The sequence below is a fragment of the Lepidochelys kempii genome, chromosome 7 (assembly GCF_965140285.1).
Source record: "Lepidochelys kempii isolate rLepKem1 chromosome 7, rLepKem1.hap1, whole genome shotgun sequence".
NCBI lineage: Eukaryota > Metazoa > Chordata > Testudines > Cheloniidae > Lepidochelys > Lepidochelys kempii.
In genome coordinates this window covers 45,827,898-45,842,422 of record NC_136386.1, presented here as the reverse complement: position 1 = coordinate 45,842,422, position 14,525 = coordinate 45,827,898, and the positions used below count along the sequence as shown (strand labels likewise).

At 41.0% G+C, this 14,525-nt stretch overlaps 1 protein-coding gene across 13 annotated transcripts in view; it reads right to left on the bottom strand.

Annotated features, from left to right (window-relative positions):
* Positions 1–14,525, bottom strand: part of DOCK3 (dedicator of cytokinesis 3) — a 585,647-nt gene that overhangs the window by 107,543 nt on the left and 463,579 nt on the right. For all 13 annotated transcript variants that reach the window (XM_073352483.2, XM_073352491.2, XM_073352484.2 and 10 more), the window contains 5 exons: positions 13,787–13,958; positions 12,736–12,833; positions 7,019–7,102; positions 6,535–6,635; positions 4,900–4,981 (listed from right to left, as the gene is read on the bottom strand). In XM_073352483.2, coding sequence (XP_073208584.1) covers positions 4,900–4,981; positions 6,535–6,635; positions 7,019–7,102; positions 12,736–12,833; positions 13,787–13,958 — 537 coding nt within the window. The remainder of the gene's footprint in view (positions 1–4,899; positions 4,982–6,534; positions 6,636–7,018; positions 7,103–12,735; positions 12,834–13,786; positions 13,959–14,525) is intronic.

Genomic DNA, 14,525 nt, shown 5'->3' with positions numbered 1-14,525 from the left:
CTAGCCACTTGAGTAAATACCAGGGTCATGGGTGGGCTTGGATAGCCCCTGCTGCTGCAGCTTCACTGCTATTGGTATTCAAGCTAGCCAGATCAAAGCTAGCTTAGGTATATCTACATGTGCTGCAGTCACACCACTGATTGCTGTGTAGAGATACCCAAGATGGTATAATATGCTAGGCATGTACTTGGGGTGGCTATCCCCTACTGATGCTTGTGCTGCTGAGCTAGCACAGATATGTCTCCTCAAATTGGAAATTATGCTTCCAGTTCCAAATGTTCACATACCCTTAGAGTAACAGAAGAGGGCCTACCTGGGAAAAAAACCCTGGTCTTCACTCTGGACATGATGGCCTGGCCTCTCTTTATTCCCTGCAACTGCGTGTAGAAACAGCAGTATGTGGGTGTGGAAGGAGGCAGGAGCAGGATGTGAGGGTCTCTGGAAGGCCATAACTTTACTACTAGCAAGGAGCAGTTTGTACAGTAGCAAACCAACTTCCCTTTTTTCTCAGCTGAATACAGTTGCAGGGAGAGATAGGGATTTTTTTTCTCTCTCCCCATATGGCAACTTCTCTTTGTCCCTATTTAGCCCAGGCAGAGGGGGAATAATCCCCTTGAAATACAGCATTTAACACTATATAGTGAGTGATAATTACTGCTGTTCCAGAGGATTACCCCAGTGAGTTTTTTACAGTAGAGTGAAACTTCACAATATGGTTTGTACAGACTAGGATAAATGGTGTATTTTAAAAATGTGTTTATTAAAATGCTTTAACTAACATTTTAAAAAACACTGATCTAAACAGGGTGACTAGCTGTATTTTTATGATTCTATAATTCTACGTATCAAGTGGTAGAGATGGACTCTAGGGGTGAGCTAAGTGTCAGTGTAAGAAAAAAATACTGTCATAGTGCACCCTTTATTATGCTAACCAGCCCAGCATGATCAGCAATAGTAATCACAGGGCTCTCAGCTAGCTGAGAAAATGGGTAGAACTGAGTGCCAGTATCCCATATGAAAACATAGTGCTCTCCATTCTGATCACATGGAGTACACAAGCAGCAGCAATGAAATGTATTTCAGGCCTGTGCCATTTTGCTTCAGTAGGCACCTCCCCCTTCCCTTCAGTCTTCCATTTTGGCATGGCTCAAGTAGTAGCTGAAGTGCTGTTTGATGCCATCCTCATAGTCTGGGTACCAATAGCTACATTGTCTAAGTAAGCAAAGAATAGGTTGGATCCCCACAGCTGGCACAGAGACATCATTAATGTCCCTACTGGTGAAAACTCTTCCTGCCTGTCACAAGCGGAATTCTTTAACATTCTCACATCATGCATCTTGCCTGATCAGCCAGTGTGAGTTCCAGGACTTGCTCTCTAAGATTTGCCACAGCCAGTAAGACTTATATTTGTAGAAATCTGTGAACTGATTTTAAGGACAAAGAATTGGGAAATGAGATTCATTAACAGTCCCAGCACAGCTTGAGAAGTCGCAATGTTCAAAGTTCTCCATTATCTCTGGAACAGTGGTAACCTTGATCACATGGGCCAGTTCAACTTCCTTTTAATTTACACCTCAATACAACATAACCCATTGAGGAATACCTCACACCAAAGAGCTCCACCAGGTGATAATATTCTACTCTTGATCAGTTTTCAGATTGCTATTGCAACTTTTGTCCCCAGGAACATCAGCTCTCATACAGTAGTTTTGCATTGTAAGTGTAAGTCTGCTGCCAGGTCCACACACAGAAAGTCAAAATTGGACTTGGTCATCCACATGGGTCTCAGTCACTCACATTTGGTCCAGACAGCCACAACACTGTCTCATCAGCACATAACATGTGACCTGACCCAGAAACCACTTTTCTCATGATCCAGTTTGGAAATATAACAAACCTCTTCATTTGCATTTTCCTTACACTCAGAGCACTCTGTAAAGATTACAATTTCTGCCCTGCTTTGCTTCCAGGCTGTCAACTACCAAATTCCAGAAGTTGGAGGATGCAGCAATGTGAAGTAACTTGAAATTCTCCATAAAAGGGAAAGGCCACTGTGACCCAAGGAAGAGGATTATAGGATTTGTATATGATGTTCCATAATCCTCTATGAAAAGAGGTTTCAGAGTAGCAGCCGTGTTAGTCTGTATTCGCAAAAAGAAAAGGAGTACTTGTGGCACCTTAGAGACTAACCAATTTATTTGAGCATAAGCTTTCATGATGAAGTGAGCTGTAGCTCGTGAAAACTTATGCTCAAATAAATTGGTTAGTCTCTAAGATGCCACAAGTACTCCTTTTCTTTTTATGAAAAGAGCGGTTCTTAAAAAGACCCATGCTTCTGGGGGCAGGCTGCTATGGCTGCCCAGAATGCCCTCAGGGAGTTAGGCAGAGCACTAGGTGTGCATGCAAACACATGGCTGTGATGGCAGAAAAGCTGGTGCATGGACACCAACAAATTACGTTAAACATTAGAGGCTCAGTTGCAGCGTGTAAGGCCCTTAGAGAAGTAGAAATTAATTGAAATGCCCTGAGACCTTCTGTTTTCTTGAACACTATTATTTTGGAGGCATTGTCTGACAATTAACAGAGACAAAAGGGACTTCAGTTCCTAACTGGAAATTAAGTTTCTGCAAGTTTGGTCCAGCCAACAAGCAGCAAAGGCAAAATGAGAGAGAGAGAGAGAGAGAGAAAGAGTGTAAAATCAGATCCATAGGCATCAAAGCCCTCTGCTATAGTCTTCAAATACTCAATGAATCTGTCTGTTTTACAGCACAGACACTATGAAGCACAAAAGACTGGAAATCCAGCTTGAGGGAGGTGGTAGGGAACATTTAAAGCAAGGGAAAGACTGTCAGACTAGTACAGAGAAATAAACAAAAAGTAATTTTTCAGGAATAAAGTACATTTTCTTCAAGTCTTATATCAGTCCAGTGATCACAGGGACTTAAAGAAGTAGCAACTCAGAAGTGTGAACTCTTCGTTGGATTATTGCTTGGTGAAACCTTCTACCAAAGGCTACATAGACCATTATTGCTACCTGCATCATTTCAAGTTGCCTATCTCTATACAGATGCTTCACATAGGTCCTGAACTGAAGCTACTGTTCAGGATGTAGACACAGAAATGAACTCTAAAATGTGAAGTCAACAAATGGACCTTCACCTTATAGGCCTTTGACATAAAACTATCCATCCTTCATAAGAAAATGAGGATTTAAAGCCTGATCTGTGTCAGAGCCTTAGAAACAACTTGTTTCTCTCTTTCCACAGTTAATGAAACATCTGAGCATCATTAGCATAAATGTGAAGGTGTATACTAGCTGGAAATGTCATTTATGGGAAAGGAAGAAATATTTCTGTTTGCCTGTCCCAGAATCTGTTGAAAAAGGTTGGACCTGCTTAAGATGAAATTATCTATTTGAGAACCTGTCAGTGAAGCCAACTTTCATTCCTCTGGGTTCAGCAAAGGCCAACTGAGAGAATTTTGTGTTTCTCCCCCTAAAGAACAACTGAATTCCAAATTCAATGGTCTTTCTATAGTAAACCTCTTAATCTTGGTGACTTTGAGTTCTTGCTGTTATAATTATAGTAAAAAAAGTCAGGTTTCAGAGTAACAGCCGTGTTAGTCTGTATTCGCAAAAAGAAAAGGAGTACTTGTGGCAGCTTAGAGACTAACCAATTTATTTGAGCATGAGCTTTCGGGAGCTACAGCTCACTTCATCGGATGCATACCGTGGAAACTGCAGAAGACATTATATACACAGAGACCATGAAACAATACCTCCTCCCACCCCACTCTCCTGCTGGTAATAGCTCATCTAAAGTGATCATCAAGTTGGCCCATTCCCAGCACAAATCCAGGTTTTCTTACCCTCCGCCCCCCTCCCACAAACTCACTCTCCTGCTGGTAATAGCCCATCCAAAGCGACCACTCTCTTTAAAATGTGTATGATAATCAGGTGGGCCATTTCATGATCACTTTAGATAAGCTATTACCAGCAGGACAGTGGGGTGGGAGTAGGTATTGTTTCATATTCTCTGTGTGTATATAAAGCCTGCTGCAGTTTCCACGATATGCATCTGAGGAAGTGAGCTGTAGCTCACGAAAGCTTATGCTCTAATAAATTGGTTAGTCTCTAAGGTGCCACAAGTACTCCTTTTCTTTTTGCGTATATAATGTCTTCTGCAGTTTCCACGGTATGCATCCGATGAAGTGAGCTGTAGCTCACGAAAGCTCATGCTCAAATAAATTGGTTAGTCTCTAAGGTGCCACAAGTACTCCTTTTCTTTTTTAGTAAAAAAAGTAGCATTTTATTTGTTTTCTGTGGAACTGAACTAGTGCAAAAACTATTCCTCTGGTTCACACACAGGATGGGAAGCTGTGTCTTCCTTCAAAATCATGCTCTGTTCATTGACAACTGACCCATGCTCTGTGGGATGGTATCTGTCAACACCACGGTCCACTCAAAGGCCCATTTACTGTTTTCTTAAAATATTCTAGAGCTTCATCCAGTCTGTGTCACTGCCAGAAATAAAAACCAGAACTTCAGACTCCCAGTCTGTGCTCTAACCACTATAAAAATGTTACTTCTATAAAGGTGAAATTTACTACTGTGCAGAGGGCCAGTACAATGCCAGTGCCCCACAAAATACCACTTAAATCCACAAAATAGGGTTTTGGTAGGAGTTAAGGAGGCATAGACCTTGTACTGGCCCTCTGCACAAGGGTGAATTTCACTTTAAGATTAGAATTTGGGCAGTTTTTGACAAAGTTGAAATTTGCTCTGGACAAATGAGTACTGCAAATCTGTTCAAGATCAGGTTTCATGTGCCTTAGAGCAGCCTCAGCTGTCTAGAAGCCACAGCCACATTGAACATACAGGCATTTACGACAAACACATACCCTCATTGCTTCCTGGATATGATCTTGTCGTACAAGCTCAGCTGACCGGTCCATGTACCACTTCAAACATCGGATCAGTTCTCTAGTAAGAGACACATTGACAGAAACATCAAGCAATTATCTGAAAGTAGCCAACCCTGAAACCTTCTGGGTTTTTTAAATGACTTGGCAGTTGTTTCCTTAAACAGCAAGAAATGCAATATGCTCTCTTGTTACACTCACTTTTAATAGTTAGGCATATTAGTCTAAATAACCAAGTTTACAGTAACAACATATACATTAATTTAAATGTAAAAGAAATTTCTGACACCAAAAAATAACTCTCCCTCCATAATTAACTCAGATGGCAAGAAATAAAGAATCAAAAAGGGGTTATAACAAATCACTTCAAACAAAGAAAATAATCAGTTTACAGAAAATAAAATACATGTAGTATTTCTTTTTGGCTAAGCAATCTGAGTAAGGGTCTTACAGATAAGCAATTTTCAGAAACTGTTTGAAATTGGAAAAGACCAACTTATGTAAAAAACATAGAGAAAATACCTTCACCTAATTTCCTAAAGTGCACAAAACTGTTTAGAATGCCCTGAAGTATTACATATGCTTAAGAACAAGTTTGTTTATACACCATCTCATCAGAAGAAAGTAGAAGTGCTAATAACATTTTCCTAAGATCAAAGATGACACTGATTATTAAAAATTGTGAATCTGTTTTCTCATCCTTCTGAACTTCACTGTGCTTTGTGATTCCCATACAGTTTCAATCTGTTTTAAAAGAACATTTTTAATGTAACCTATTTAAGATTTTTTTCAATACACTATAGCTTGAGTTCCCTATAATACCAGGGCCAAGAATGATGGAGCTGGAAGATTGCTGTGTTCACTTTATTTTGATCCAATTTGGGAGCCATTAAATTATGCACAAGAAGCAATCTGGAAGAAAGGTAAAATACAATCCTGTCTGATAATTGCTACTGCTTTCTAAATCTGACTCATGAAGTAACATTTCATTGTAATATATTGGAAAATAAGGCTCACCGCTGTTTTGAGTGTTAATGGAAATTAATTTTCTAATTCTCTGTGGAAATGAACATTCTGCCTTTAATCTCACAGAACAGAATAACTTGATCTAATCTGAATACTTGCCCTCTTCTTTGAAATTAGCCATAGGAAAAGGCATTAGAGAATAGGTGATTTGTCTCCCTAAATGGAGGCTATTGGTCTTATGTCAATGGATGCATTCCTGATAAGAAATGTAAGAATCATTTCCATGATCCCTGCTTAAGTTTCATGCAGGCCTCAAGTAGCCAGCATCCTTCTAGTATAGGAAGGGTGGATGCTCTGTGGGGCCTATCAACACAGCTTCTAATTAGTTGCTGCTGAGTGACATGAAGTGCTTCCTCACTTCACAGCATTCCGAACCCCTGCAGGCTAAGACTGGGACTAGGACCAGCATGACATTCAGCAGCTTTTCTCTGGGGTTAGATTTAGAAGTCATGCTACAAAATTCTTCTCCAGAATGTTTGCTTTTGAATACCAGATATACTCTGCTAGTGTAAAAGTTATAACTCTGGTGCCCATACCACTCAAAAGTCTGAGCGTTACTGTACAAAGTGATGACAAAACTCAACCTACTTGTAAGCCAGTGCTCCTGCAAAGTGTTTCTGAATGTACATATCCATAACAGGTCGGAAATGGAAATATTTGCTGTCACGCAGCAGATTTATGATGAACACCTGCGGAAGATAGAGAAGGGAACCCATAACAGAGCAAACTGCACACGTCACCAGGGATTAAATGAACAAGCTAAACAGGCTAAGAAACAGTTAGATGATGGGTTTTTTTCATATGCAGACAATGGAAATGCTCCTCTTTGACTTATTGTTTGCCCCTCCCATACTGATGGATGTAATCCTTCTCTCCTCATATTTTGGCTATGGTTATCCTACTCCTTGCACCCAATAAAATTACAGGGGTAGAACCTCCAGCTGAATCTCTCAGACATTTTAAGGTAATAAGATACTAGCAATAAGGCATGGTGGTAAGGTAATAAGAGCATGGGAAATACTGACCACCAGGGAAAGAAAAGTACTCATCTAATGGGAGTGGGGCTACTTACCAAAGACTGAAAGACCAACAGGCCATACTTTTCTGTATTGTCATCCAAAATCACAAACAAAGTGTCTAGAATGTCTTGCAGGAACTGAAATGGCAGGAAGAGACAGAGAATTTAAATCTACAAATCCTGCTTACATTCAAGAGCACTGCTTTTATTCTCAGATGTGACATACTTTCCTATGCCTTTACCACCATTCTGCAAGAACAGACCACTTTAAGATTCACCCATAGTAGGTGTGAGAAAAATTACTTATTGCCAAGAATATCTCCTGTCCTTTTACAAAGAACAATTATAAAAGAAAATGACAAACACAAAAATTATTTTATTATAAACTATATTCATTTAATTTACTAGTGTTTGCCTTTCACTGTCTCTGGGCAGATCAACAGTATTGCCTAAGACTGACAAAACCGTTCACTGTTCTGCAGTCCTAAAAGCATGTGAGATAGCATTCCATATCTGATACAAGCACATCCACTGATTCACAGTAAATAGTAAGTGTTTCAAGACATGGTTAGTACAAAACAGTTGTATTTTACGGGACAGAGATTCAGGGTGGTTGTTGTTGTTTTTATCAAGTATCTGTGCAACAATTTAGCTATACAACGCCAGCCCCTTTTGTCCATGACATGGCAGGCTGCTCAGTGTGCTGATCTCCCACTGCTTTCCATTTCAATAAATAGGACCCACTGGAGAAGAAGATAGCGAAGTGACAGTGCTATAGGCGAAGCTGATAGCTGGCATTGTAGGCTAGCTTTGTGCAATCTATTCCATCGGATTCTTTGATGTGGAAAAACAAGAAAAAAACCCCATAATGATTTATGAAGTCCCCCCCAAAAGATACAGCTGTCACTGAATGGCACTGAATTCCAGAAGGGAGTCAGTCAGCACTTCACTTGGAATATGTTAAGTCCACATATTTTTTAAGATTTCCTAGAGAAAAATTCTCCCTGTGCAGACCCTAGCTGTATTGCATTGAAGACAAAATTTATTCTCAAAATTATGGAATTTTGTGAAGAAGTCAAATATGGACATGAAGGAGTAGGCTTGTTCTGCTCATAATCATGTAAGGCAACATTCAATACGTAGCATTATTCAAAAATGAGTACTATTAGAAGTGGGCAGGTGTTTTGGGTTCACTATTCCAGAGGCCAAACACACCTCCTTCCAATTCTTAAATTCTGCAAAATAAATTGCAGGGAGGGCTCTCTGCATTTCTGGAACTAGTAGAAGGGACAGCCACTGTCTTCATATCTAGCATGGATGTGTCCTTCTCCAGGCTCACAAATGTGTGAATGTATTCTGAAATATCATCTTTGATCTGGAGAAGCCTGGGGCATGTAAGATAACAGAAGAGTTGGAACTCAGCACAATAGAGATTCCCATACAGAACAAAAACAAATTTTGGCAAGGAAAACAAAACCTTTTTCATTTTTTTGCAAAATGAAATTGTGTCTAAACATCTATGTTTGGATTGAAAAGGCCAGGTTTTCAATTTGGGGTTTCTCTCTCTCTCTCCTGAACCTCGCAAATGTTCTTGTTAAAAACTTCATCAAAATACATACATATCTGTGAAACATTTCAGTTTTGGTGAAACAGCTTACTTTGATGAAAAAACATTTTGTCAGAAATGTTCTGACCAGCTCTTATTTTGAGGCCTAAGGAGAGATTTAGAAAAGCGGAGAGAGATAAAGAAGGCCTCCTGTAGATTGTTAAGAAGCAGTTGGAGTCATGGTAAGGGAGAATGATCTACTTGCTCTGAAGGGAAGGATCTGGGCAAGACATAGAAGAAAAGAAACCTAAAAAGTTGAAATAAATTTGATTAGCCATCTGGCATTTTCTGAGCCTATTCAGGTCCAAATGCTAAAATTTTTGAGGTTTGTCAGTCATAACTAATAGCCACCAGGTTGTTGCTTTGTGAACAAGCAGAGCTGCATATTTAGCTCAGAAATCAACTCGTCAACTGGAGTTTCAGTTTCATCATTGCCTCCACGCAACTAATGAATTTTTGAGTATTCTTGTTTATTTAGGAAGGGAGTTCAGAGACAGCCACCTTTTCAATATTTCCACACAAAAAACACGGTTAATTTAGAGGTAAGGTTGCTTAACTGTACTTTCTCATAACAATGCAAACATTAAAAAACAAGGAAATCATAAGTTAAGGCAACATTCACCCCAAACACAATAATGGCCAGAGACCTCTTTTACAATTACAGACAGGAATCAAGTTTGTACCCATTCATCCTGAACACACAGGCTGCAGACCCCCAGCAGACTAGACCTGAGAGTTCTCCCATAGCTCCTACAGGCCAGAATGATACGTGCATGTTATATAATCAGATAACAAAAGACCATCCGGGTTATTTTAATTCATAGACATAACAAGGAAGATTTCCTCTCTTTCATGGTGCAGGAGTAAGAGGGGATAAGGAGGGGTTAATTTCCGGTACAGAAACTGGAGTGCTTCGAGATGTTTTGCCCCTACAGGTGCACACGGGCCCATGAGCTTTTGATCAGAGATTTTTCATCCGCAGTATCTGTGGGTCCCACCTGCACCATATGCATAGTCATGGTTTGGACTGAGGGAATATAGGAAGGGGCACAAATCAATACATCAATGACGAGTTAATGATGGAATTATTGCTGCTAAGGATACAATCCTGAATCTCTGCATTTTTTTGTAAGTGTTCAGAGTCCAGGTTCAGTCTCCATCCCCCTTTTCTCTTGGGAACCAGGAAGTAACTGGAGTAGAAGCCTTTTTAGGTGAAACTATGAGGAACCAGTTCAATTGCCCCCCAGCAGCAGGAAAGATTCTATCTCTTGCCCAGGAGACCCTTGTGGGAAGAGTCCCTCAAAAGGGACGAGGAAGAGGGAATGGGGCTGAACTAGATGGTGTAACCCGACTATAATAATTTAAGTAACCATCTGTCTGATCTGATGTATTCTGGGAGAGATGTACATCACAGAGTGGCAATTGGGCAGGGTGGTGCACCACAGGATTCATAGTGAGGTGATTTGTTACCCTTGACCAAATGGTCAAAATGAAAAAGAGGCTGTACCAGCAGCATCGAGAGAGACCTGCAAAGAAGCTTTGATATCATCTGGCCTTTGGAGATGATGGTTTGAAACTGGTTCTTCTGGTCCTGAGGCAAGTGATCAATAAAATGAGAGAATTTCCTATGATGTGCGTAGTCATATTTTGACAAGGCACGATAGTTGGCAATCCTGAATTGCAGTTCAACAAAAGAGTAACTCTTGCAGCCAAGGAGGTCCAGGTGCTTAAGATCCTGGTCATGAGGAGCTGATTTGAACAGCTCCTGTTTCTCTCATTAACCACGTTGATCACCAGAGAGTTTGGGCAGAGGTGGGAGAAAAAGGTACGCTGAACCCTTGGCCAGCACATAGTACTTTTTGCCAGCACTCCTGCTTATAGGTAGATGGTAGCCAGTGTTTTTCAAATGGCCATGGTTATCCTGCCTGGAGGAGAAGTATGCAAGACATGCTGGGGTTCCTGTATTCTCTCTAGGGGAATCTGTAAACTCTCAGTCACCCTCTTTATTAGCTCTTGAAAGACTTTCAAATCAAGCATGTAGGATGGGGGAAAGGAGCATAACTGCCATCTCTGGAGGAAAAGGATTTATTGGAAGGTAATGCCTCTTCTGCCCTTGGCTCTTGTTCTTTCAAAGGGTCTTCCTGGAGAATAGGGTCCCAGTGCCTGCTTCTCTTGATAGGTCCTCTTCCGTGAGGGCATTCTATAAAATTAGTCAGCATAAGGAGCCCCAGGGCTCCAGAAAGCCCAATGTGGAGGTGTATAAGGAAAGGGGAAGGGAGAGTAAGGGTGCTCCTGCCCACATTGGCAGGTTGGAAGTTGGCTAGTTCCAGGGGTCTTGTCCTTATGGTACACTGCTGGAGAGGGAGGTTGGAATGGAAATGTGGTGGAATCCTGGACAGAAATGTCTGAGTCCAAGGAGGTGTTGCCCCCCTGTATCTAACGGAGGAACTAGGAGTGTTGGTACTGTTGGCCATGTCAGTACTGGTGGTTGTGTTGGTACTGGATTCTGAGTTGGAACCAGTGGCTGACTTTTAGTGTGGAGGTGCACAGAAGCTGGGCAGTATGTCAGGACAGGTGGGTGCATTGGTACCAGTAGGAAATCCCCGTGTACCTCTCAGTACAGCGGATTCAGGCTGTGACTCAGAGAACCTCATGATAGAGGAAACTGGTTGGTATCAGCAATTCTGGACACTGCTCCTCAAGCTGAAGTGAGTTGAGAGGTATTGGATACAGTATGGATGGGTGGTCCATATGCTCCTTATGCACAAAGACTGGATTGGGGTTGGTGTCATTGGGTTTGGAGGGCTCCAAGGGTACTGACAATCATGCTGAACAGAGCTATTGGTCGTAAGACTTCTCAGTATGTGTGCTGGAAGTCTTGTTCATGAGTACCGACATCTTGATACCAGAGGAGGTAGAAGCCTAGTTGTACCCATACTGCCTTCTCAATCCCTGGCCTTTGGAGTGACTTTCCCCTTCTTTTAGAAGCCACATATGGGGATAGTGATAGCTGTTCCTTTTAGAGGGCTTTGAACGCTCTGAAACTACCCTTTCTCTGCTCACCGGAGCCAAAGTCGTCACCGGAATGCTCTGAGAGGTTGATGCCAACGTATGCAGGAGGAGTCAGACCCTGAAGTGATGGTGGCTCTCAAGGACTGCTCCATAAGCAGTAACTTCAGTCTGTCCTCTCTCAGCTTCCTGGATCTGCTCCTGAAGCCAGAGCAGACCTTACACTTTGATAGGATGTGGGACTCTCTGAGGCAGCCATAATGCCCGTTGCCAAGGGGAAGGACCTGTGGCAGATCTGGCAGGGTTTAAAACCCAGGTTTTTGGGCATAGCCCAAGGAGGGAGGCTGCAGAAAAAGGACGTCAAAGGGCAGAGGCCCTTGCTGTGAAAAACAAGGGTGGGGGAACCTCCAAAAGCACAGCTTGTACCAAGAAGAAACAAAAATAATAAAATAAATGGTCAGCTAGGTATGCTAAGCTAGCAGACACCACAATGCTCCCTCTCCAGCTACAGGTGGTTGAAAAGGAACTGGAGCTGCAAGGGTCTGCTCCTCGCTAATATACCATTGGTCCAGAGCACAAGGATGTGTAGGGAGCAGGCACAGACATGTGGACACTGCTAGTGAAAAATCTCTGATAAAAAGTGTCTGGATGTGTGCCCACGTAAAGTGGAGCCCCTTTGGGACAATAACTCCAAGAAGAAGCTTTAGTTGGCAGGGATAATGTCGATTTACTGAGTGTTTCTGGAGTTTAGGATTTTTGAATTACAGTTTTTTAAATTCCCAGCTTCCATTCACTTATTTTCTTAAACTGGTCTAAATTCAAATATATTAAATAACTGCAACATTCTAATGCTGTTATAGATTAATGCGTAATGTTCAATGTTATCTCAATCTTTAACTTTTTTGGTGAAGGAATAAAGCAGAAACATGACTCTTCCTTATCTACACACTGAAAATATATATACACAAAACCCTGAGCCCTCTAAAAATACCAGGTACATAACATATCAGATAACAGTCATATTATCTGGGCTTTAAAAATTGACAGCAGAGAGTCAGTCACAGGAAGGCCTCTTCTGGTTTCCTCCCTCGAAGACACCGTTATCATAAAAAATAATTTTCCCATCAGTAAGACTGACCATTAGTTGACTCAGTACCTTAACAATTTCCTCGCCATTGACATGCCTCAGTCTTCCTAGGATATCCATTACACGGTCTGGGTAAGCCTTCCATTTTAAGAGGGCAAGCAAGTCCACTGCAAAATGACACAAGAAAGCAACATGCACTCTGATATACTGTAAAGCACAAGGACACTGAAGAATGTCTAGTACAGGCACTACATGGCTAGGTTACTAAAGTTCAGAATCAGTATGACAACAATAGAAGGCCAGACTGGCCACTAAAAGAAAGAAAGAAATGTTTCAGTTTCCACTGCACGTTTAGATCTTGTCTGTGGTCTCACTCCTGCTTTTCACGCCATATAATGAAAGACTGAAACATGGCATAAGTTTAAGTGAAGCCTCTAAAATACTAACAACAGTTCAAGAATCCTTCCCATAACAAAAGCTTGTGCGTTAGAAACACACTCAGAATCAGTTAAAATTTATAAACAACTAAGGTAGGAAGAAAGTCACTCCCAAGATGTGATAGAGATTGAAGAGGCGATACTTGTTCCATGAATTATTCCTCACCTCAAAGAGAAAACCCAAGGAGTAAACCTCAGAAACATATCATACATTATTGCCAAAGAAATGAATGGTGTTTAAATAGTAAAGGTTGTATCTCTCCCCGTTTTGTCTTGATGTTGCATTGTGGGCAGTCACATTTCACCCTTTGGTGTCTCTGAGGACTTGAAGTAAGCAACATCAAGCCTTGATCACAGAAACCTTCAATATAAAGCCCAACAGAGCTAATTTAGAATTGAGTAAACATGCTAACTTTGAATTTATTATTCTCATGAGTTTAATCAGAATTAACAATGTTTTATCCTAGCCTTTGTGCCTCTATTTACAGAAATATACATACTATCTCTGTTACAAGTTAGTATGCTCATTTCCTTAAAAAACCCTGTCTCTACTCATTCCAGAAGCAATGAAGCTTAGTAAATATAAGCACAGCTAACATTAAACCATAGAAAAAAGGAACATTATATTGAAAAAACAGAACATGTTTCAATGGCCTTGTTTTCAGAAGGGACAGTTATGGTACCGTTCTGGGTGAGTTTGGTGGAGGAGAGCTGGGTCGAGATCGAGAAGGTCTCTTTAGTACTACGCTGGAAAATGAGGCTAGAAGGGATGTTAGGGCAGCCGTTGTAGTCCTCTTTGCAGCAGGGCAGCCCCAGGTACAGAGCATGATTATTAAATGTGCTGTTCTCATCACACTGCAGATACAGAAAGGAAACTAAATTTTACCCAGTTGATTTACTTTATTCCACACATTCATGCCTTGCCAGCAAGTGATTAACAATACTCTGAATTATTATTTGTATTATCATAGCACCTAGGAGACCTAGTCATAGATCAGAATCCCATTGTACGATCCTCTGAGTGCACAGAAAATCTATACACAGAAACCTATGCTTGCCATCATCAGGTACACTACATTAAGTCATCTGTGCTTAAGAAAATGTGGTCTCCCACCCACAGATCCCTTCAGAACTTTTAAGGACCTTTCAGATACACTACATATATCTGTTTGAGAGCTATATCTATACACTGAAGGAAAAAACTAGGGTAACCTGGTAAGGACAAAATTACTCTGCTAGAGTATTGTCGAGCAGGATTATGGTGTCTCACATTACTAGTCTAGTCCATAACAGCATGTTTTCAGAGCATAAAAGCGTATAGTAATAACATACCCTCATAGCATTCGTGGGTGGTTATGAATACTAGTGAGACTGAATTTAAAACCAGAGAGGAGTCACAAAAATCATTATAATTTGAGGGGG